The sequence below is a fragment of the Glossina fuscipes genome, unplaced genomic scaffold (genome assembly GCF_014805625.2).
Source record: "Glossina fuscipes isolate IAEA_lab_2018 unplaced genomic scaffold, Yale_Gfus_2 112, whole genome shotgun sequence".
In the NCBI taxonomy this organism is placed as follows: domain Eukaryota; kingdom Metazoa; phylum Arthropoda; class Insecta; order Diptera; family Glossinidae; genus Glossina; species Glossina fuscipes.
The window spans coordinates 2509496-2532887 of NW_023998455.1; the positions used below are offsets into that span (position 1 = coordinate 2509496).

General features: G+C 32.1%; 3 protein-coding genes across 5 annotated transcripts; 1 reads left to right on the top strand and 2 right to left on the bottom strand.

Moving 5' to 3' along the window:
• Positions 1 to 511: 511 nt before the first annotated feature.
• Positions 512 to 8526, bottom strand: LOC119639388 (ATP-dependent Clp protease ATP-binding subunit clpX-like, mitochondrial). Its single transcript, XM_038036723.1, has 6 exons — positions 8038 to 8526; positions 3215 to 4124; positions 2838 to 3114; positions 2567 to 2716; positions 2274 to 2495; positions 512 to 966 (listed from the first exon to the last, which is right to left on the bottom strand). Exons 1-6 carry the CDS (start codon positions 8111 to 8113, stop codon positions 784 to 786), a joined length of 1818 nt encoding a protein of 605 aa, XP_037892651.1. The 5' UTR covers positions 8114 to 8526; the 3' UTR covers positions 512 to 783.
• Positions 8527 to 8783: 257 nt separating this feature from the next.
• LOC119639389 (surfeit locus protein 6 homolog) lies at positions 8784 to 10975 on the bottom strand. 3 transcript variants are annotated; one of them, XM_038036725.1, is made up of 3 exons: positions 10957 to 10975; positions 10266 to 10389; positions 9439 to 10208 (listed from the first exon to the last, which is right to left on the bottom strand). In XM_038036725.1, exons 2-3 carry the CDS (start codon positions 10369 to 10371, stop codon positions 9439 to 9441), a joined length of 876 nt encoding a protein of 291 aa, XP_037892653.1. In that variant the 5' UTR covers positions 10372 to 10389; positions 10957 to 10975. The 3 variants fall into 3 exon arrangements, with proteins under 3 accessions (XP_037892654.1, XP_037892653.1, XP_037892652.1); XM_038036724.1 differs by lacking the exon at positions 10957 to 10975 and adding an exon at positions 10750 to 10768; XM_038036726.1 differs by lacking the exon at positions 10957 to 10975 and having other exon boundaries at positions 8784 to 10208; positions 10266 to 10371.
• A 379-nt stretch (positions 10976 to 11354) lies between these two features.
• LOC119639487 (rho GTPase-activating protein 92B) lies at positions 11355 to 17636 on the top strand. Its single transcript, XM_038036896.1, has 5 exons — positions 11355 to 11465; positions 11695 to 11939; positions 13820 to 13995; positions 15280 to 16240; positions 16309 to 17636. Exons 1-5 carry the CDS (start codon positions 11416 to 11418, stop codon positions 17436 to 17438), a joined length of 2562 nt encoding a protein of 853 aa, XP_037892824.1. The 5' UTR covers positions 11355 to 11415; the 3' UTR covers positions 17439 to 17636.
• Positions 17637 to 23392: the final 5756 nt, after the last annotated feature.

Below are 23392 nucleotides of genomic sequence, written 5' to 3' on the forward strand. Positions count from 1 at the left end.
TGTTTTTTTTTTTTGTTTTTTTTTTTGAATCCTCTCAAGCAACAGAACAAGGCTAGAAAATACCAAAGGCTTAAAAAACTTGTATTTTATTTATTCAATTATTTATTTATCTAATTTCCTTTATTTTACATTTTTTTTTTTTAATTTTTTTTTTTAATTTTTTACTTTACTAATTTATTTTTCAAAATATTAACTAAAAATATACATAAGAATAAAATAATGATAATTATTATTAAATATACATACATATATATATATATATAATAGAAATTTTTAAAATTTATTTATATATTTTGTTTGTTTTCCTCCTCACTCACTAAATTATAAAACGGTATTTTTGAAATCGTTTCTTTTCACTCTATATCATATATGAGCAAAAAAGCAAAAGAAAAAAAAACCAAAACAACAAAAAAATTCTTTCTTTCATTTCCTTTTCTAATAATGAAAATAAACGTATGCACAGAGAGCACAACATAAGAATATTTTTTTTTTTTTTCGTATATATATATATATATATATTTATTTTCTATTTTGTGTTGTCTGCGAATTGTTTTTGCTACAACTGTTACGAAATAATAAAAATAAAATTTTATGCTTTTAAATACATTAATTTTCTAACGGGGCCGTTAAAAATGTATGTAATCCGGACATTTTGTTTCCTTTCGATTCGCTAATTTTTAGCCTAACGAATGGATACCAATGAGATTATTCTTTTTTCATGTCGGTGTGTAGGTGACGAGGCAACTATAACGTTGAAATTTGTTTCAAACTTATATTACGCACTTATTGGCTGGCCCGGACTTTTGCTCCTTCTTCATAATTTTTCGTATCGTTATCATCATCTGTGGCATCTTCGTTACGCAAATAGAGCGGTTTATCTTTACCCAAAACACAAGCAGAGGTAATATGCACAGTCTTAATGTCAGAACCAGGCACTAAAAACATAGGATCCAATAACAGTTGCTCCTACAAATGACAAACGCATATAAAGTTTACAAATCAATCATAATCGATTTATCCTTCAAAAGGTTCAAAAAGAAAAAAAAAAAAAACAACCAAGTAAAAAAGAGTTTAATTAGTCACGGCCCCCCTTATGGAATACCATATACGACTAACCTTTGACTAATGGCTATTTAAAATAAAAGGTTATAGGAGGAATTGGTCGAAAAATTGGTCCGATTCGAACCATTTTCAGGAGTATTCGTCTTTGAACTAAGACACGTCAGTCTACTGGTTGTCATCTCAATGGCAAGGGCCTGTAAATTGAACACATATAAGATAAGACCTACTCACGGACAGACCGAGAAGCTTGGACTTACTTTCCAAATCGAACGGTATAATAATGTAACGGTATATATCTCGAGTACTTCTGCTTTGATGAACACATCCGCCTGAACTTAACACACCCTTCTTCACCTAGTTGAATAGCATCGGCAAGGGCTTCAGCGTCCATCAGAAAATAAGTTTAAAATGCTTGGAAAACGTCAACAATAAAAACAAGTTTGACATTTCGGATTAAAAGATATTTCGAAGCAGTTTGCTACTGTAGTGGAAGCTGTAGTGCATTAATTGTGGGGGCAGGAGACACCCAAACTATCTGTAAGAGGGAAATCCGGATGGCAGAGATTTCTAATCCACTACTCTAAGGTCCGCTTGGAACACCATGAAACCTCCTTAAAGTTTAAGGAATTGAAAACCACGTCACCACGACAGTTGTGTATTTGGTTTCGTACAATCACCCGTGAAAAAAACCGTTCGGGAATTATACCAAAAGGAAAGAAAGCAAACCGTACATTGTAATTCGAAAAGAACAATCGCGCCGTAACCCAAAATTCGATTGTACCGTATGACACTTTTCTCCGTTCTCTTCTACCCAAGCCATTTCAGCCGAGCAAAACAAAATAAGTCAGTCATTGCTTTGTCAACAGCGAGGGAAGATAAGTCAAGTTTCCACAAGGAAATAACGCCATCATTCCCCTCTACGAAGTAAGCTTGACGTTAAAATAATTAAGTCAGTGGGAAGCCTATGGGTTTAAAACCGCTCAACTATGTTTAGAAATTACGCACACAATCGTTACAATCTAGATAGACCATAAATGTATGGACAAATGCTTTCCAAAAACTACTCACACTTTTGAAGCTGTTTTCATTTTCTTATCTACTAATTGAATCTATCTAAAGCTACTCACAATAGTTTCAATACGAATAAAGAAATTAAAAAAATATTTTTATAAAAAAAAAAAAAAAAGAAAAAAAAAAGTAATTTAACTTACCATAATTGAACGTAAACCTCTAGCGCCGGTTTGACGATCCATAGCCAATTTGGCAATAGATTTGATAGCATTTTCGGTAAATGTTAAATCCACATGGTCCAATCCGATTAATGCTTTATATTGCGGTACCAAAGCATTTTTTGGTTCAGTTAGAATACGTACCAACATATTCACATTCAAACTGTGGAAAGGCACTATTACCGGAAAACGACCGACAAATTCCTGCAAAATGATATACAGATAATATATATGAAAATATATAAGCAATGAAAAAAGATGATCTATTTACTTACGGGTATCATGCCAAATTCGACGAGATCACGAGCTTGTACTTTAGTTAAACATCGGTCACGTTCTTCCTGATCACTATCCATCGCGTAAGCAGACGATTGAGCTGCTCTACGACCGGATGAACCTGACGTGGGAGCAGTAAAACCTAAATACTTTGGTTATAGGACGAGATGGAAAAAAGAGATGAAAAAGCACAAGAAAAAAAATAAAGAAAAGATTATTAAAAAGTTCTCTGCTATGGTAGGTGTTACTGTGAAGATCATCAGAACAGACCTTTTCGTTAAGCCTTCTGGCTATAAGGCGATCCAACCCGGTATAAGCACCAGAGGCAACAAACAATATATTGGTGGTATCGACTTGTATAGTTTCCCCACGCAATTTGCGGGGTGAATTGCGTTCGGGCACATTAACTATGGTCCCTTCTAACATTTTGAGCATACCCTGTTGCACGCCCTCGCCTCCCACATCCCTTAGTTGATGTATACCCGGAACAGCGCCGATTTTGTCCACTTCATCAAGAAACACTATGCCGGTTTGAGCTCGATCCACGCTAAAATTATAAAATATATAATTGGAATACGATTTGTGTTTTTTTTGCTATTTTTTTAATTTTCTTCTCTCTCTCTCTCTCTCTTCTTTCCGATTCTTACTTATAATTAGCGTCTTGTAATAATTTGGAAATCACACTTTCAATGTCCTCGCCCACATAACCAGCTTGCGTTAACGTGGTGCAATCACAAATTGCAAATGGTACGTCTAAACATTTAGCTATAGTCTGAGCTATTAGGGTTTTACCCGAACCAGTGGGTCCCAACATGATAATATTGCTTTTCTCCAGTTTTACTTCGTAGTTCTGTTTTTCGAGTATTTCAGAACCAGTTTCATGAGCATGATTATGGTTAGCAGTACTATGCGGATGCTTGGGTGGTAATTCCGTGCCCGATGAGCTGCCCATAGTATGACCAATGCCAGTAATGTGCAATAAATCTGTCCGGGTACCCATAGGATCATTGATTATAGGTCCGGGCGCCATATGTGGCTGCGGTTGCGGTGTTATGGGTGGCAAATTATGATGTATACGTTTGTAGTGATTATAAACCGCCACCGAAAGCACTTTCTTTGCAAATTCCTGGCCTACAACATGCTTATCTAAATACTCCATAATTTTTTGCGGCGGCGGAGGTGGTTTACGCTGATTTTTCGGTTCTTCTTTAAGATTACGTTTCGCATCCAACTCAGATAGTACTACAAAGAAATGATTGCATTTCGCGCATTTAACAAAGCGCGTAGAACTAACAAAGGTCTCGACTTGCGTGCAAGGACTACCACATTTCGGACAGGCTAGAAAATTTTTATCATTTGGCGGTTCACCTCCAGAACCAGCTGATGCGGTTGTTGACGTTGTAGTAGTATTTGCGGTATCCTTGCCGCCTGTTCCTAAACCACTACTGCCGCCAACTGGACTGGCACCACCAGCTGCATGCGATAAGGTTATATCAATTCTAGGATTGTTAGCGATATGAACACATTTAATCTGCGCATACGAGTTGCAGCAAAGAGCTAAAAGAAAACGAAACAAATAAAATGAGAAATACTTTATACGCCAAAGTAATGTTTACATGAACATAAAACAACAAATAAAAACATAAGAGTGTGCGGGCAGAGCCCGCATTAAACACCGCATGTAACTTCGTTTAATACAATTATTATATATAACGGCTGTTCTAGATAAGAGTTCTTATAGGCAATGACCGAAGAACCATTTTCCATAGCATTCATTCTTGGGCCAACAGAGGTCAGTGCATCAAATGTCATCAAAATTTCTTAAAAATTGGAAACGGTTGCTTGAACACAAGAAAAGCAGACAGACAGAAAGTGATTCTGAGTCAATCGGTACAACAAGACAATCGGATGAACGGACAAATCCAAATGTACTAAGAAAATGATATTGAATCGATTGGTATCATAAAAAATGAGTCTATCTCAAGACCTTCAAGCCATACATCCACGCAAACTTAATACATTCCTGTGGGGTGTAGGGTACAAAAAATAATATTCAGAATCAAAAAAAAAGTTCTTTTAAATCAATTTAAGATCACAAATGATGCATTCAGCCAGCCACACAGGATGGATAGACAAACATTTGAAGATCACTTTTATACTTTATAGGATCGTTGAACTAAATTTCCAAATGTTTCATATGAGATTGCAATTTTAGCGTACCTTCAGATTCCAGCATAGTATAAATGAATATATTTCAAGTTGATGTCGACAGTATGCTTAATTTTGAGGTTAGAGTATCCCTATGCCCTTAAGAATTACATCAAAAAAGTTCTTACAAAAATTTGAACCAACCGGTTAAGACCCTCAAACAATACTTTGTTCTTAATTATGACTTCTTCGTCTATCTTAAATAAATAGTTAAACCAAACAGCTTGAAGCGTGCTTAATTATCATTTAGCAATACAAGTCTGCGTCGTGCTAAGTTTGCAAGTGTCAGGAACCTTCTCGCAATCTAATATTTCCACATGGACGCAACGTGTTGTTTCCTTTGTGAGACAGGATAAAAACGTATTTAATTAGAGCAAAACAATATCAAATGAATAGGCCAAAGAGTCAACTAACTAAAAGTTATTAAACTTAGGTAAAATAGTTTTGCGGAAAATCTATATCTAAAGTAGCTTCATTTCTGTGTACTTATCCGGATGTCCTGGATTTGCCCTTAGTTTCATTATTTGTTTTTCGCATTCTTATTATAAACATACGAATGTCCAAAGAACGATGAATTCGTAGATCTCTCTACATATATTATTATACGATTCTTAGCCGTTTTAATTGATGCCTCTGCCAAATCCTTGAACCTTGTTTGGAAAGCTGTAGCTAGTGCGAGTATAGATTACTCAAAAATCTCTTAATAAATTAATAAAAAGCAAAACTATGCAGTTGTGGCTTTAGTAGAACTGCGGTTTGGGTTTATGCTTTTCGATATCGAACTTATTTGATAGATTTTACTCGAGCCTTGTATAGCTATATTGTTAAGCGGAGATACGATTGCTGCACAGGTGCCGCTTATGCTAACTATTGTGGACTCTCCTTTTGATATTACGGAGAAGACCTTACCTTATATTCTACTTTCGTTCTAAAATTTCTTACATCGGTTTTGAAATGATTGCAAACTTTTTACGATAATTACGTTCTCATCGTAATCGGGCCACTATTACACTTAGACTTGGTTTCTTCTTTTTTAAATTCCCAATGAAAAGTATATATATGAGAATATATTAAACTTGTCTAGATATATGAATTAATTATATAGACGTTTAATCGCTTTGAAAAGTGGATACTACTAGATTTAAATGAAAGATCGCAATCTTAAATTTTGTTGCTTAACCCGTGATCAGGTTAAATTTAAGAAGAAATGACATGTTTCTCGATCTACGACAAAATTACCCGTTACCTTTTTAGCGAAGTGACGAAAATTTCATTTTTTTCGATTTACCTCAAGATTATTTCTGATTATGTATGCGGAGAACTCAGCCGTTGCATCTATGTAGTTTATGAGAATAATGGGTAACAAAGCCAAAATGAAGGGAAGACATTCGCAATGTACTTTACACTGTGGGCATGTCTCTTCGCCAAATCAACCCATTTTCAATATCAACTTTCCTACATGAACAACTAATTGTCATTTTTGTTGTCGGATGAATATTTACGAAATATGAACGGATGAAAATGTATAGTGAAACCGATTCAGAATTTGATACTAACCAAGGATATATAAACTTTATGGGAACTTTCGGATATTGCAAAAGATTTCGTTTGATATTGAGTGCATTGAATAAAATCGTTTTGTGCATACGCCGTGCTTAGTAAGTAAATGTAAAAATAAATGAGGACAGTATAGTCGAGCAGAGATGACCTTTAGATACCCCAAATCACTTTGCCTATTTGCAATTATTCGCCTGTTTAGGTAATAATACATCAAAAGTGACGCATTTGTTTCATACAAAGACACTTTGTATGGAATCGCGCATATTGTGCGTTGCCCTAAATTTTGCATATTTTCTTTATTTATTGCTTAAAAATTTGAATATATTTCAGTTTCCCTCAAAGAGTATAAATTACGCCTTCTTTTAATATAAAGGCAGGCTTTTCATGATAACTCCTGTATATGCTAGGATTTAAAAAATAGATCTATGTGATCTACATTTTTTTTTTTTTTTTGATAAATATCTACTACGGACCAATTTTAATCATAACAATCTAAAAATTTAACCTTTATCTGAGAGCTTAGCATTCATGAAAAGACTTATTTGAAGTGGAGTCCAAGAAATAGGCCTATGTGGTTCACTTCATTGAAAAATTTTCCTTAATAAAACGTTAATAACTGTGCCTTTTAAGCATATAAAGGTTTAATTGTCCAGAGAATCCGTATCCAAAATATAGGCTGACGTGGTCCAAACCCGTTAGATTTGACTTGATAAATTGATTGAAAATTAAATCTTTTTGACAAGGATTCATTTGCCGTAGGAATGGTTGTACGAGAGGAGGCTCAAGAATGCGGCTTCAGCCAAATCAAAGTTTTTCATACCGATTTGAAATGACGATATATCAGTGCTACTCAGCTACTTTTTTAAAAAAATAGTTTTGAAAATAGCAGGTGTTTTTTCACTAGAACAACTTTGAAAAACAGGGCGTCGAGAAATTGAACCGATCCAGACCATTTTCAATATCATTCGTTCATGAAATCTACCACAATATTAAAACCGTTTAGGTGAGCTTTCAGAATAGAGATCGCTAATTATTTATTCTTTGAGATGGATGTGGAATTATATATATTTATAAATAAATATAAATATATATATATATACTTATATATATAAATTTTTTTTTTTTTGTAATGTAAACTTGACCCAAATTTTGAAAAGCAGTAAAAAGTTGCACAGATGACTTTTGACGAAACAGAAAAAAAACAAGTTCAAGAAACGTGTGTGTTTTAAAATGCCAGACACAGCTATTAGATTAACAAGTAACATTAAACAGTAAACAGCAACAAACAAAGACATTGGCTTTGGTATGATAACCAAATGTATAAACTGAAACTAAAGGCAAACGTCGACAAACTATAGTAATATGATGACCTTGATTGAAAGCATATTTAAAAAAACGTCAAATGGACGAGAAGCTAGTGGAGGAGGAAAGATTAGTATAAACATTCATGCATATCAAGGTAAGTAGTTATCGCAACGAACAGCTGTTAGCACAGCTTCAAAGTGATATTCAATTTTGTTAGAAAGAATTTTTCAGAAGCCTCAACAAAAACGAAATAAGAGAAGTGTTGACGTAGATTTTTTTTTTTTTGCAATGAAAATGAACGTTGTTTTCCAAGAATTGCAAATGGAGCAATAGAAATGTTTAACAAAACAAACTAACTCATACAACGTAGCGTACGTTTACAATCAAACATTCTTACCTTTTAACCAATAAGAGTTGACCCCGCTTTTGGGCAATTGTGATAGCAGGAATATATGTCTTACGACACTCATCATTTATATGTTATTATTGTTAATATTGCTTTACTTTAAAGGCAATTTCTTTAATTTCTACTAAAAACGTATATAACTTTTTATATAAAAAAAAAAAAAATAATAATAATAATGATTTTCTATTTATTTGCCACACCACACGCTTCCGTGTGTTTTTTCACCCAAACTTTTTTTGCCCGTCACCACACTTTTATTAACAGTTGTTAACTGTTTTCTTAATTTGCCTTTTTTTCTTTTTTTTATTGAAAAAATTGATAATTTTTTCCTAAATTTCAGTCTAATACGCAATTTATAGCACTTTTGTCAAAAAAATAAAAATAATGTATGTATGTACAAAAAAAATCACTTTTCCTCTTGTAGCTGGTACTTTCAGTTGTTGTTTTCTTTATTTTATTTTCTTGCTTTATGCAGGATCGCAACATGACAGCGCGCAGTATGTTCAGTCCACATCTTTTTTTTTCGTACATATATATTTTTCTTTGCCACCAAAGAATTCTGTTATAAACGACTTGACTTAATTTTCTTTTTTTGCTGAGAGAAAACAGCTGTTTTTATCTTTACAATTTTTCCAATTTGGTCCGCATAGTAATCTTTCTTTATGGGTGCTAATTAAAGCAAAAAAAAAAAATTTCACAAACAAGAAGAAAAATATTATCTCCCCTTGTTAAATTTTCTTCTCTATGCAACAAAAAATTTGATTGAAAATAAAATTATGACAATTTTAAGAAATGTTAAAAGGGTTTAACGCAGGTTCTAAGAGCATATATATATGTATACATAATGACAGAATCATTTGTTAAGCAAAGAATTATTTCATTTATTGCGATCTTAGGTCGCAGTTTGAATAAAAATCGATCAGTTTTCATGAAAAGTAAGTTTTTACATGGCTGAATATTGCTTTGTCTCTTGCAACAAAAAAAAAAAAAAAATGCATGACTTGTCGGTTATCTAAAAGTTTCCTCATGGAAAGAATTCAACTCCACTACTGGAACCCGGTGAGAAGGACCAAGAGGACCCTTTAAGTTCTTCTTGTTCCAAGTTCTAGATCGGTTTATTATGGTTGCCGTTGAATTGTCACGTAATGTCAAAGATTCACTTTTCTTTTTCGTACATTGTAGTCCATACTCTATTGCTGAAATAAAACTTAAAATAACACTAATGTTAACAATAATGTTTATGCAATAGCTCCGACTGATAGTTAGCTGCTATAAGAACCAATGCTTATTTCCGTGTCATGGAAAGGTAATCACGGTTGTAATGTTAGAAGACCGGCTTTAGAATGAGAAAATGAGATTTATAGAATTATTTTTTGAATTAAATATTCTTTATTAAAATCCCGGTATAACTCGTCCCTTTTTGCTCGCTCTCTTTAGTTTTCGAATTTGATTATCTTTTATTCGCTTATTAATATTCTCTTGACGTTTCTTTTGCCGCGCTGCTATATCATTATCAACTTTTTTTTCACGATCTTGCCATTCCATTTTCGATTTCTTCTTCTCAAGTTTGTGTTTCTTGATGGTTTTATAAAGTAATTTAGGATCATCTTTAACCTTTTTACCATCAGCTTTATCGAAAGCTTTCTTCCACGATAATTCAGTCTTTAATTCAGAAGCTTTTATAATATCGCCCTGTTCCTTAAGCTCATTGATCTTTTTATCGGTTTCTTTCAATTCATTTAATATTTCACGAGGATTTTTATGAGATTGTTTACGCTTTTGAGCGAAATCTATTTTAGAAAAAACAATTTTCCCCTCTTCATTAAATATGGGTTTAGTTATTATCGGTTTTATATCGCGTTTGCTTTCATTTTCTTCATCGTCATCATGTTTAATGGTATGAATTTGTTTAGATTGCTCGTTTTTCAAAGATTTCGCCGCCGATATCAATACCTTCTTAAATTCTTTATTTTTCCGCAACTTCTTGGTCTCTTTCCTTTCACGGTTCTTCTCAGAAGTTCCTTTTTTCATTTTCATTTTGTTTTTGATTAGATTTAATCGATCCTGCAGTTCATCATCCGGCATCGAATTTTTTAAAATTTGTTGTTTATTAATATTAACGGGCTTGTCATTTGGCAGCAGATAACTTTCGTAGTCAGTATCTGGTAAGTGAATGGATAGGTATTAAATGTTCTTAACATTACTTTAATAGTTCTTACCTTCTACAGAATCAGGAACTTTACAATTTATTAACAGGTCCATAATGCGCTCATTTTCGACCCGTAAAAATCTCATTAGATGTTTTTTATCCATTTGTATTGTCATTTTGTCCGTATGATTTTGCTAATGTTTTTAAGTTTTATCAAAACACGTGTTGACATACAAAAACAAAAATATGGAAATAAATTGCAAGGTGTATGTTCAGTGTAGCACGAAAAAATATTCTTATGTTCAAAAATTGTTAATGATGAATAATAATGAACCTAGTTTGTACTAAAACAAAAAATTATTTTCTTATGAAAGAATAATTATATAGTCCAGAGAAAAGTTATCGTCTCCAATTTTTTTTTTTTTTTATGTGTGTACAGCACGGATGCATGTAAAGCATCAGGTGACACGTTTTAGTTAAAAAAAAAAAAACATGTGTTGGCAATATATATTTTGCGCGAAAACCCGGGATTGTTGTTGTACAATTTTGTTTACTTTTGAGAGTAGATTACGAAGATTGCCTGGATTTGTTGTTGTATGCAACGATTGCCGGCATTATAATTGAATTATATTGTTTATCTTTGTTCAACATACTAAAAAAAAAAAAATATTGTTTATCTTTGAAAGAAAATGGTTTGTGTTTGTGTTGAGTACAATTTTTAATGCAGTTTATTGACAAAATTAGCAAAACTTGGTTTAAACCTATTTGTCTTTGATTAGAAACTTTCATTTATCTCCTCAATTATTATACAAAGGCAAAAAAACCGACTGTTTATGTTCGCTTAAAGTATGAATTAATTAAAAAAATTGAAATAAATTGCATGCGTTCTTTCCACATATGTTCAGCAAAAGCAGAGTTGTTATAAACTCTTCTTTATTTATCCGTCTGTAACTGTTCTCATTTTGTACAATGTTGTTGTCTCCTCTGCACTGAACACAGATAATAGTATGAAAATTTTTATTTTATGTCATCCATTTAACGCCTTTGCATTGTTGTTTTTTTGCATTCATTACCCAAAAAGAATGACTAATTTTTGTGTGTGTTTTGCTACTTAAAAAAGAAAATAAATCTAATACTAAGATAATAAATAAATTAAGGAAAGAAAAAAAAATCGAAAAAGTTTATCATACGGGATTTTCATATAAACAATAGCACTAAAAATGAAGAAACAATTTACTAAAATGATGATAGCAGCCGAAAATCTATCAAGGTAATTGAACCTGACAAAATGTCATTTAAAGGCGGCTGTAAAGGAATGTTGCCTTTGCCTAAAAGATTATTGTTATTATTGTGTTTCTCGCTTAGGCTGCTAAAAATCCACCGCTTCTCAATATTCACGCATAACTCTTATGTCATCGTTTATAATAAATGTATTTATTTACTTTTTTGTTTATGTTACGCTTTTTTCTTTATTATTTTTATTTTTCTTTTTTGTTTAGATCCACTAAACAGGATCGTAAAGATTTCGAATTGGAGAACGTTGAAAAGCAAGTAGAAAAATATCGTGATGTTTTGGAGAAAATGGTTCGAAAGCTACCTGTTAGCGGTAGTACGGTTATTGATAATCAAGAACGTGATAAACGTATCAAGAAACAAAGTCATTATAAAATTGGTATTGCTTTAGAGGAATCTTCTAAAGAGTTATCAAAAGATATACCACTGCATCATGTATTAGTTAATTGCGGTAAGTTAAAGTAAATAAATTGAACATATTTAATGGATTTAGAAAAAAAAAAAGCAAAAAACAAAGAAAAAAGGTTTACATTAACGTGATTGATTTTAGTGTACATATATACATAATAGAATGAATATACGATTGGTTTCGTTGTGCTATGAATATGTTTCACTTTATTTGTGTATTATACCTCATTTTCGTCAACCTCACCTTAATGGGGAAGTTTGACCTTGTTTAGCAAACAACAAAAACAAAACTAACCATAAATAAGGCGTTATTTATGTCGGTCGGCTTTGCCGTTTTGTTGCGTTTCGTTCTATTTTGCAACAAAAAAGAAAACAAAAAAATCCATTTCAACTGTAAAAAGAAAAATTGACCTAAAACACTTATAGGGTTGAAGAAGGTGATTTATAATTAACAATTAAGTAATCTCTGCATCTCCGACTATTAGCCATATACGTACAATACAAAATTTCATCTTAGTTTTATGATTGATTAAGGAGGACTATATTTTTTAATCGGAAATTTTGACCAACCGAGGGAAAAGCAGGAAAAGAAACAAAAAAAAGGAGTAAAAAGTATAAGAAAAACTGGATAAAGACAAAACAAAAGAAATCTAAAACTTACTATCTTTCTGTCTGTCATCAAATGGAATAACTGCAAAAATTATTCTGCAACCATAGACGATCATGGCCACTGAGAATCCAATTTAATCTAGGGTTTTTAAAAACTAATCTAACTTCATCCAAGTTCAATTTTATCTTAACTATATAATATATATAAATGCTTTTTCCATTCTTATTGCTCATAATAAATAATTGTTTAAGGCAAAGTAAGATAGAAATTATTATTGTTTCTTAAACACAAGTCATAATTACTGTCTTGTATATATGTTTTTAAACCAAATTACAAGAATAATTTATGCATTAAGAATACGTAAGCTAACTTTTTTCATAATTTGCAGTATGGATTATTTAAATAACAAACACGTATAAACATTTGATCGTAACTATATTATAAATAATCTATTTTCCTTTTGCTTTTCTTCTAGTAGCTTATACAAATTATTTTCCTGGTTTAATTAAGAATTTCTGGTTGCTTCTACATGGATGTGTTAATTAATTTGATAATTTTACACTATACAATAGCGTGTAGAATAACAATAGCACATTATCAACTAGAGAATGTTTAGTGTCATCCACCCGTATACACATAATTTTTGTCAATACCTTCTTTTTTGTATTTTTGTTGTTCTTATTGTTGTTCTTGCTTTCCTTCCAAACAACGATATGCTATTTTAAGTGCATACATTGCGAAGCGTGTATATATGATTGCATAGCTTCACTAGTAGCTATGAATTTTGTCCCTTTTCATTATTATTATTGTTATCTTTTTATATCCTACATCGTTTGTGGTAAAAGGGTATAATAGGTTTGTGCGGATGTATGCAACACTCAGAAACGCTTGAGATAGACCCACCTTTTTTTCATACCAATCGATTCAAAATGATTTTTTTTAGTCGATTTGTCTGTCCGTCCGTCAGTCTGTCTTTTTTGTTCTCTTTTACGTTCCACCAGTAGGCCGTAATATTTGAAATATTGAATTTTGATGAAAATTGACTCAAGGGCGAATGCTATTGCCAATGGTACGGATCGGTCTACTTTTTCGATCACTTTCCATATAATGCCTTATTTTGAAAAGTTATTATATAAATAGCTGTAGGGTGGTGTAGGATATTTAATTGCAGGCCGTGGCCTACTATATATGTATTTTTTCGTGTTGTCGTCGTTGTCGTTGTTGTCATATACTTATCTCTCATATTATATTCTTTTTGTTGTTTTGTTCTCGTTCTTTCTTATATGCGGTATCGGTTGCTTGGTGGTATATAGGCGAACTTGAAAAGTCAATTGCCGAGTGTATTGTTGACAGTGAATTGGAAACGGAGACGGAAGTGGTGCGGCGTCTTAAATTAATACTGGACAATGAAATCCAAGAGATCTCTACATTAAAACGCAACGTATCCCGTACAGTACAAGAATACACATCATTAAAGCGTAGTTATGAGGTAAGTTTTCATTATGTTTTTGTTATATAAACAAATCAACTTAAATAAGATAGGCATGAGAGCAATAACGAATGATTGAAATATTAAGATGAAGCAGACAAAGAAAGTCATTATTCCAAGTTCATGATCATTTGAATAGTTACATCAAGTTGTTGTTTAAGAAATATGCATTTATACATATTTATACATATACATGAGTAGATTGGTGCAAGCAAGTATGCGTCATAACTTTATCGAGAACCTAATATGTACAAGTCGGTGTATAATTTCTTGCTTAATGTACGTTTGATAATAAATCATTTCTTTGCTTTTTTTTTTTTTGTTTTTTTCTTAATGATAACAAATATATTTTGTTTTTTAACTTTCTTTTTATTTCGTTATTATTGTTGTTGTTCTTATGTAAAGTTATTCGATATCGATTTTTTCTCCACTTTGACGGTATAATTATGAGGCATTAATAAATTAATAAAATATCTATCTGGCTGAGTATGAGAAAAGTTTCCGACGAAAACAAAAAGAAAATGTGGTTAAGCAAAGTTTAATTTTTTTTTTTATTATAACTAAGGAAATGCAAGTATACTAATCTAGTTGTTCTATTGGCCACATTCAAAGAAATTTCTCAAGTACTCGTAATACATATATTGGATGAAATTTGTAGGTATATTGGTCCCTCTGCTAGACTTTATTTATTTTGCTTTATTCTTCTTCTCACTTAATGCTCAAGTCAAAGATTGTAACATATATTGCACTGTAAGGCTAGTATTGAAACGAATACGAATATTTTCTACGATAGTTGTGTAGGGCTTGAAACGAAAAGCGATTGACATAAATAATCCGCATACATCTCGCATGGGATAGGTAGGTGAAAGTTCCGCGAGCTTAAATCTGAGAGTACTCTGTCGGTAAAGACATAACCACCATCACGAATTTATATTAGATTTCGAAAATGATTCTGTATCCATCTCAAGTCTTTCTGGAGTCCGTCTGTCCGACTGTCTTGTTTTCTTGTGTTCAAGATATAGGACGCAATTTTCGAAATATTTTGATGAAAATTAATATATCGACATGTTTTAGTCCAAGGGCAGACACTACTCCATTTTTCGGGCACTTCCCTTATAACGCCTTATTTTCAAAAAGTCCTTTTATGAATAACCACGAGGTGGTGGACGATGTTTGGACCATTAAATTTTTTTTTGCTTGTTTTAATTTTTAAAAAAGTTTTGAACTAAATTAAAAAACAAAAAAAAAAAAAAAAAACCAAAAACGATTTTCTTAATTATATAGGCAGCTATACGTTTGGATGAATCGCAGTCGAAGATTAATCATATTAAAGATCAGCAGGAACAATGTGAAGTGAAATTGGACAAAGAACGTGATGCCTGGGCGGCGCAAATGTTTGAATTGATCGCCAAGGAAGATGATATTGTTCAATGTGTACGTGATTATATATTAAACCAAAGAAATTATCATGAACGTGCTTTGAAAAAGATCAACTCATCATTGGCCAGCATACAGGATATTATACAATCATCGGTTAAAACGCGTTTTGGTACTTCGCTTAATGAGCATTTAGCTTCGACGAATCGTGAAATTTCACAAATTATTGAGTTATGTGTATGCTGTTTAGTTGAGAATGGTTTGTGCGAAGAAGGTCTATTGCGTGTGGGTTGTGCTAGTACAAAACTAAGACGTATGAAACACGCTTTAGAGGCTCAATATGTTAAAACTCCTCTACCAATTGATTATCAAGATCCGCATGTTATCGCTTGCATATTAAAATTGTATTTACGTGAATTACCGGAACCCCTATTAACGCATATCTATTATAAGGATTTCATAAAAGCAGTTGAGCAGCATACCGATGTAGAACGTAAGGCTGAAATTAAACGAATTTTAGAAAAGCTACCTATTGAAAATTATAAAAATTTACGTTACTTAACAAAATTTCTATGGTTAATTACCCAATATGTCGGCGAAAATAAGATGAGTTCACAAAATTTGGCGATAGTTATGTCGCCTAACATGCTATGGCCGCCAGTGGATAAAAATAATCCGGCTGATTATATGGGTCAAGTGAATTGCTCATCGGCTGTCAATGTTATCGTTGAATTGTTAATTAGTCAATGGGATTATTTCTTTGATGGTGAAGTAGACTTTTTTGTAACACTGCAACGCGGTAAAATATTTATGGAGGATAAAAATAAATCTTCATCCTCGAATGAGAATTTAGATCGTTCCGAAAATGGTGAGTTGGCGAATTTTATTTATCTTTTTTTCGAGATTAATATTTTATTTGATTTTTCGTTATATTAGATGTAGCCGAAAGTCCACGCTATGGAACCATAAGACGACAGAAACCTTGCGCCCCCTCACCGCCTACAAAATTACATAATTTATTAAATCCAGAAATCAATGGACAATCATCGGTTATGTTAGACTCTAATAATAAGCAAAATAATACTGATATACAACAAATGCAACAACAACAACAACAACAACAACAACAAACTAATCACCAAAGAGGTAAAGAATTATTTCCGGGTAATAATAATGGCAGCAATAGTCAAAATAGCAGCTCTTCGTTTATTGCAAACAATAATAATAACAATTCCAACAACAATCATAACAATAATAATAATAATAATGGTCAGATAGAGAAACCAGAAAACTTATCATTATCCAAACAGTTAATGATAACGTCGACAGAAAATGTAACCAATACAGCAGCGATAATAACAACAACAACAACCACGAATGCAGCATCTGTTGCAAGTGCAGCTGTTATCAATAAACCCATACCCATGACTCGTACACAATTTTTATGTATGGATAATCTACCATCACCGGTGGCTGATCGTAAAAGTACTGATAGCGTTAGTTCACTGACATTTAAACCTGATCTCCCGCAAAAACCAAAAATACCCAAAAGACCCATAACTTTGGGTTTGACAACAAATACCTCCACGAATGCAGTAAATAGTAATAAAAGTGATGAGGAAAATTTAGAATTAAATAGTAGCGGTATTGCTGCTATGATTGGTAGTTTTCGTGGTCATAAAACAGCTGTACAATTGGTGCAAGAGCACTGTGATAATATAACTGCTTTGCAGGCTAACATAGGTACCAGTAATACCTCTTCGGCACCTTTAATTTTAGTGAGAGAGACAAATCACAATAATCAACAACAACAACAACAAGCGAACGAAGTCAACGCTAATGCTCAGTTAATTAATAAGCCTTCACAAAACATTACAAATCCTCCCGTTACGTTAGCAACCACTTCACAGACTTTTATTAATAATGAGAAAACGCCAATCGCAACGGAAACAACAATACGTATTACGCCTACGACACCTGTAACGCCCAATATTATAATAGCGCCAAAAAGGCCTACTGTACCGGCGCCACCGCCACCAGTGCTGGTGAAAAAGCAAGCAGATTAACTTGTTGTCATATTTCTTCGCATTATTTGCACTTGGTATCGACTTTAAAAGTATTTACTATTTGTTTTTTTTTTTTTTTTTTTTGCATTCTCTTAAATTTGTTCGATTTGTTCGTGTTATGTCCATTACTATGATAGTAGGAAGTCAGATTGTTTCACGATTTCTTAACGATTTCACAGAACTTTATTTAAAAATATGTTTTTTTTTATGTTTTGATTTATCTAACACTTGTTTTCTTTACTATTTTAAAAAATTGCCTCATTTTCAGGCTGATCTGTAAAAACAAAAATCATAGCATACTTTTCACTCTTACCCAAGTCTTTTTTACACGGTAGATACGTTTCTTAGAAAACCGTGCAAAAAAAAATTGTTTAAAAAAATTCGCGCGACATGGTAGAATTTAAAAAATCGTCTAAGATGAATAACTCAAAATATTTTCTCAAAAAATCGTGCAAAAAAGAATTATTATAATGAAATTCCTATTATATGTTTATAAAACAAAAACAACTCATTTTTATTGCCAAAAAAAAAAAAAAATCAAAATAAATGATATTTATGTACAGTAAGAATTCAGGCCATAAGTATAACTATTAAAAATTTAAATTCAAATTAGGAATAAAGAGTAATTTCGTCATTATTCATAGCCACTTGATAACAAGCGGGCACTTTTATTGCAGATTGGGCAACAAATGCGGGAAGTATACACAACATGAGGTACCTTCATTTGCCTAGCCACGGTTATCCACTGGATTTATGCACACGTTATTCAGAATATCCAAGTGATAATCATGTATGACCACGAAAATAATCCATAACTTTAAGACGAAGAGTGTTATTAGAATGTGAGAAAATGTGGATTTCATACGGCAAGCAGTTCCAGTAGCGAGCTACTCTCACCACAAACAATTTCTCCAAATTGCAGCCTAGAGATTCTTGGGATGTAAATGTGAGGATTTCGAGTATAGCGGGAACTAACCAAGGGGAAACCACTCGCCATCACAGTATGAAACATAAGCAAGTCGTGACATTTCATGTAGTCACTGAAAGAATATCCAAGAAAACATACTTCAGCGGATTATTTTTCGTTTCATTACAACTTCAACGGATTATTTTTCAGTCCCATACAACTTCAACGGATTATTTTGCGAAATCTCGTGTAAGCTGAGAAATGCCTTCATAAGCGGATAGGTTATATATGTCTACCACAATGCCCGGGTTCGATTCAAATGAAGAATTTTTTCCGTTATTAACGGACTTTTTTGGTTTTCTGTTTTTATAAAGTCTGTTATTAGCAACAAAATTTAAGATATGTTCCACGTTAAGGATCAAAGCAATTTTTCAAAATTTGCTCGGGTTTCACTCTAGAATATACAATACGTGTAAAAATGTATTTATTCTTATAAGTGAACCGTGTTATTTCAAAATCGTGTAAGAAGACCGTATAAAAAACCGTGTAAAAAAGCTTGGGTTGTACACCTATTAAACTTTAGGCATATCTTTAATAAAAAAAAAAACTAATTCTATGATTGAAAATCAAAGTAATCAGGAGTGGTGTACAAAAAATTTGAAAATTATTTTTATAAAACGTTTATCAGAACGAAACATTTATAATTTCTGTGGGCGGTTACTTTTATATACACATATATATGTATATATATATATGTTTAGATATATATTTATTCAAAACACGAAACATAGTCATAACGATTTTCTGAAATATTTAACTTGATATTTATATAATAATTGCTTGTTATTTTTAATTATTTCCAGTTGAGATTTAAGATTTATGGACTACTGTAACCGATATATATAATAATAGTAATAACAATAGGTTTGTGTCCAAAAAGTAAGACCAATTTATTTATAAATATTTTTGAAATCTGTCTATTATTTCAAATTTATATCAACGTCTTCAAAGTCAAATAGTAGGAATTAATAGCTTGGTCCGGCAAAAGGAATTCATAGTGCACAACACCACGATCATGGGTAAAAATGGTTAACACCACCTTGACTGTGCCGAGGTCTTGTCTCACTTCAGACATAATATTAGTTTGATTGATCGGTTGTTTCCGGATCCCATATTCAAATTCTTTTTGTGTTGTGCGAAGCGAAGCGCATATGAAACCCTAATGATATATATGGCGTGAAATTTGACATTTGTCATATGTTAAATGTGTCTGTCATAGTGTTTGCAATTTAGAAAAAAAATATTTCTGTTCTGACTTGAATATTGGTCTTACCTTTGAGTCACAGGATTACATGATAGATAGGCATTTAAGAAAATTGCATACTTTTCGGGATCTATTTTTAAATTATTTTTAAATTAAACAATTAAGCAATTTTTTGTAACTAAATCATTGCCTTTTATAAAGTAATACCTTTCCTTCTTTCACTTCGCGTACGGAAATACTTCCTAACGCTGTACACATGACACCTATTATTTGCATTTCTAATCGTATGGAGGTTAAAGTCATATGATAGCATTAAGCATCATGTAGCGTCGTCAGAGTTAAAATGTTAGGATCAGATCTTGAGATCAGACAATTATGATCGGACTCGAGTATGTTCGATTTACAAAAGTCTTTTAAATATTTAAAAAAAAAAAAAAATTAAGTATTAAAAAATTGCAATTTATCTTATGAGCATTTATGGAAAGAGTTTTCAAAAACGGCCTCGCACATATACGTTCCGAAGGCAGTACATTCTATCGAGGCAACAGTTTTAAACATCTCGTTCACCTTGTTTATGATTGCGCCTATGAGCAGTCTACGATTTTGAAGTAAATTTTGAAGGATCAAGGATAAGAGATCTTTAAAAACTGAACCTTTTGTCTTGATTCAGGAAATCTGTTAAAGAAGTTCTCAATTGTGGAAGATCGACAAAGAGCTATTCCATGACTTCTTGCAGGAAAGCGAAAAAAAGAATTTTAAAAAAATCAAAAATTAAATTTTATTTTCTTTGCTCTCTTACTCTTTTGCTAAGGGGAGTATTGAAAAGATGTGTCTAAAGCAGTTTTCTATCTTTGAATATACTCGGATATATAGCAGCAGGTTGAAAAAAAAAATATCAATTACTTTGCTTTTAAAAAATAAATAACGTATATGTACATTTATCCGTTTGAAGAGAGATCATAGATTGCTTTGAGAAGTGCTTCAGCCTGAAAGCATAGCTTTCTATTAATAAATATTGCGTTCTTTTTCTAACTAAACTAATTGTAGTAATGGATATAATAGAAAATTAAACTATTTATAAAAAATTAAATTTTTTCTTTTTTTAGCTTTTGTATTATTTTTAATTGTTTTCTATATTTTTTTTTTGTTCCATTTTTTTTGTATTTGTAATAAAAAAAAAAAAAAATATTACAATAAAATCTATTTATTTTGTTAAATTTTCTCTCTCTTTCTCTCTCTTTCTCTAATCGGTAACATAAACAACGCACAATTAAAAATTTATGTTTTATTATTTTTTTTAATGAATTTTTATTATCGTAAATTTATTTCACTACATTACCATAACTTTTAAATGGTTTTGTGACATTTGTAAGCCAAACTCTAACAATAACGATTTGTGCAAAACTTTGTTTTGTATTATATTAAGCCATAATTACATATATTATATAATATATATAATATATACATATATACATATATTTTTTTTCTTTTCAATTTTGCTTCATAATGCATAAACATATAAAAGTAATATATGAGCGATTAGAGTGCTTACCTACAATTATTTATAGGTATAAAAAAAAAAAAGTAAAAAAAAACAAAAAAGATTAAAAGCATATTATATTGTTAGTCATATCATTAAATTATCCTTATATTAATTACTTACTTATACGACACGATATCGACATTTATATATGTATGTATGTAGGTATTTATTTGTAAAAGGTGTCCAAAAATTAATGCAAGATTTGAATGTGCTGCCATCTGTGCGCCCCCCCCCCCGCCCCCGCCTCCGTTCCCTTCCTCTTCTATTCACACCTAGAAGCACTTCCATAAGTAACACTTGAGGATCATTAAACTTTTTCTCATTGTTGAACGATGTTACAAAAAATAATAAAATTTTGGCTATACTCCTTTGAAAATGGGGCTGCCCAAGCTATGACTGTTGCTGGTCTTAAACATCGCGCTTTGATAATTCATCTCTCTCTGCCTGGATTGCATGGTACTGATGTGAACGACTTGCGCTACATGCCATATATCCCGTCAAACAATTCAACTGCTCTCTCTCTCTTTCTCTCTCTTTTTCTGTCTCTTTCTCTCTCAGGGATTTCATTTTCGATAAAAGAGTGCGTGCCTCGTCTGTGCCAGCCAAGCGGTGAAGGGCCTCTGCCCGATATACTATTGTACAGAAACCCCTATGCCATCTGAATGGCCAAATTCAAAGAATTCCGACTAATAACTCAATGATCGTTGGTTCAAATCTCAAGTGCGGTAGAGTTTTCTTCAATAAAGCCGGATAGTCTTAAAAGCAAATGCCTTAAGACTTTAGTCTTCAAATTTACTTCTCTGGCTAATTGAAATCTTGCGTAAATTTTCGGAACACCCTATAATATGCAACGAGAGAAAAGTATTAAAAATTTGTTTTTTCTCTTGGCATTGTTTTTTTTGAGTATAATTGTAGAGTGCTCCGTTCCAGTGTAATTTTACGTTTATACGAAAATGGAAATTTTCATTAAATGTTTATTAAACTTTAGATGTTTTTGTTTAAAAAAAAAAAAAAAAAAAAAATTTACTAAAGTTAAGAAAAGAAAAGAAAACGAATAATAATAATAATCATTGAAAAGAAATTTCTTTTCTACATATAGTACATGTTTGGTTTAGCGAACTTTGAAAGTTTTAAAGAAGTGACTTAACCTTTAATTTCAAAAATTCAACGCAGTTCCAAGCGATTTCACCTATTTTGTTCTTGTTAACTCTTAGTTTATTATTTCTTAAGCGGCTTATGATCGGTTAAAATTTAAATGGCTGTGTTATGTGTAGATCTGGTTTTAAATTTAAATATCAATTGCAAGTGTATCGAACAATGTCCTCTTTTTTTATTCGTCCGGATGGATATGCAAATGCGAACCGGAGGATTTGACTAAAAGTTGTTTCGCAATATCTTATGTCGGCTATGAATTTGTAAGACTTTCAAGTCGTTCTTTTTCATTATTGCAACTGGAAAAGTAAGTCTAGTATGTCGTTGTCTCCATTGTCAAAGGGATCGTTTTCAAGAAATTTTCTAATGTTATGCTTATTGTACCTTACACTGCTTGCACACAAGGTACAAGGTAACACGCACAAGGGCTTAAGATCGGCCTACCTTTTATTATACCGGAAAAATGATACTTGTCTGTCCGTCTGATGTCTGTTCAGCTAAATTTGTGTTCAAGCTACAGGTCGCACTTTTTGAGATATTTTGATGAAATTTGGTACACCGAAGTGCTTTGATCCGAGGACGAACGAATGATTCGAACTGTTTCGACCGCTGCCCATATAAACGTTATATGAAGAAAAATTTCAATTTTCAAAATTTCTGAATAAAGCTCGCTCTGTTATAATATTTGGACATTCTAAGTTGGTATGAAAAATTTGATTCGACTAGGGCAATTTTTTGAACTCTCTCGCCTATAACCGTTTCTACGAAAACTGAATCTTTGCATAGTAAAAAAGTATAATTCATTGTGAAAATCATTTCATAATAGCAACTTGTCGTAGCGATCAAGCTTATCGAATAGGAACCACGTAGATCTATTTTTTGTATGCCATCGCATGTAAGGGTTCTTGTAATATGTGGAATTTCATGAAAAGTATGCCTTTGTATGAAAATAATATTTTGTTGCATTATTACCAATACGAGTGAAGTGGTGTAGGATACACAATAGTCAGCCTTGCTCGACTGCAATATTTTCACTTGTTTTTTTTTTTACTTTAAATTATAACATATTTGCGGACTAACTTTTAAAA

Bases quoted from the DNA above. Each gene is read 5' to 3' on its own strand.
- LOC119639388 (XM_038036723.1), bottom strand. From the start codon at position 8,113: ATGATGAGTGTCGTAAGACATATATTCCTGCTATCACAATTGCCCAAA. The intron at 4,125-8,037 runs GTAAGAATGTTT...GTTTTCTTTTAG, and splicing joins CAACTCTTATTGGTTAAAAG to CTCTTTGCTGCAACTCGTAT. The intron at 2,496-2,566 runs GTAAGTAAATAG...ATCATTTTGCAG, and splicing joins TCGAATTTGGCATGATACCC to GAATTTGTCGGTCGTTTTCC.
- LOC119639389 (XM_038036726.1), bottom strand. From the start codon at position 10,371: ATGACAATACAAATGGATAAAAAACATCTAATGAGATTTTTACGGGTC. The intron at 10,209-10,265 runs GTAAGAACTATT...TTCACTTACCAG, and splicing joins AGTTCCTGATTCTGTAGAAG to ATACTGACTACGAAAGTTAT.
- LOC119639487 (XM_038036896.1), top strand. From the start codon at position 11,416: ATGAAGAAACAATTTACTAAAATGATGATAGCAGCCGAAAATCTATCA. The intron at 11,940-13,819 runs GTAAGTTAAAGT...GGTGGTATATAG, and splicing joins TCATGTATTAGTTAATTGCG to GCGAACTTGAAAAGTCAATT. The intron at 16,241-16,308 runs GTGAGTTGGCGA...TCGTTATATTAG, and splicing joins TTTAGATCGTTCCGAAAATG to ATGTAGCCGAAAGTCCACGC.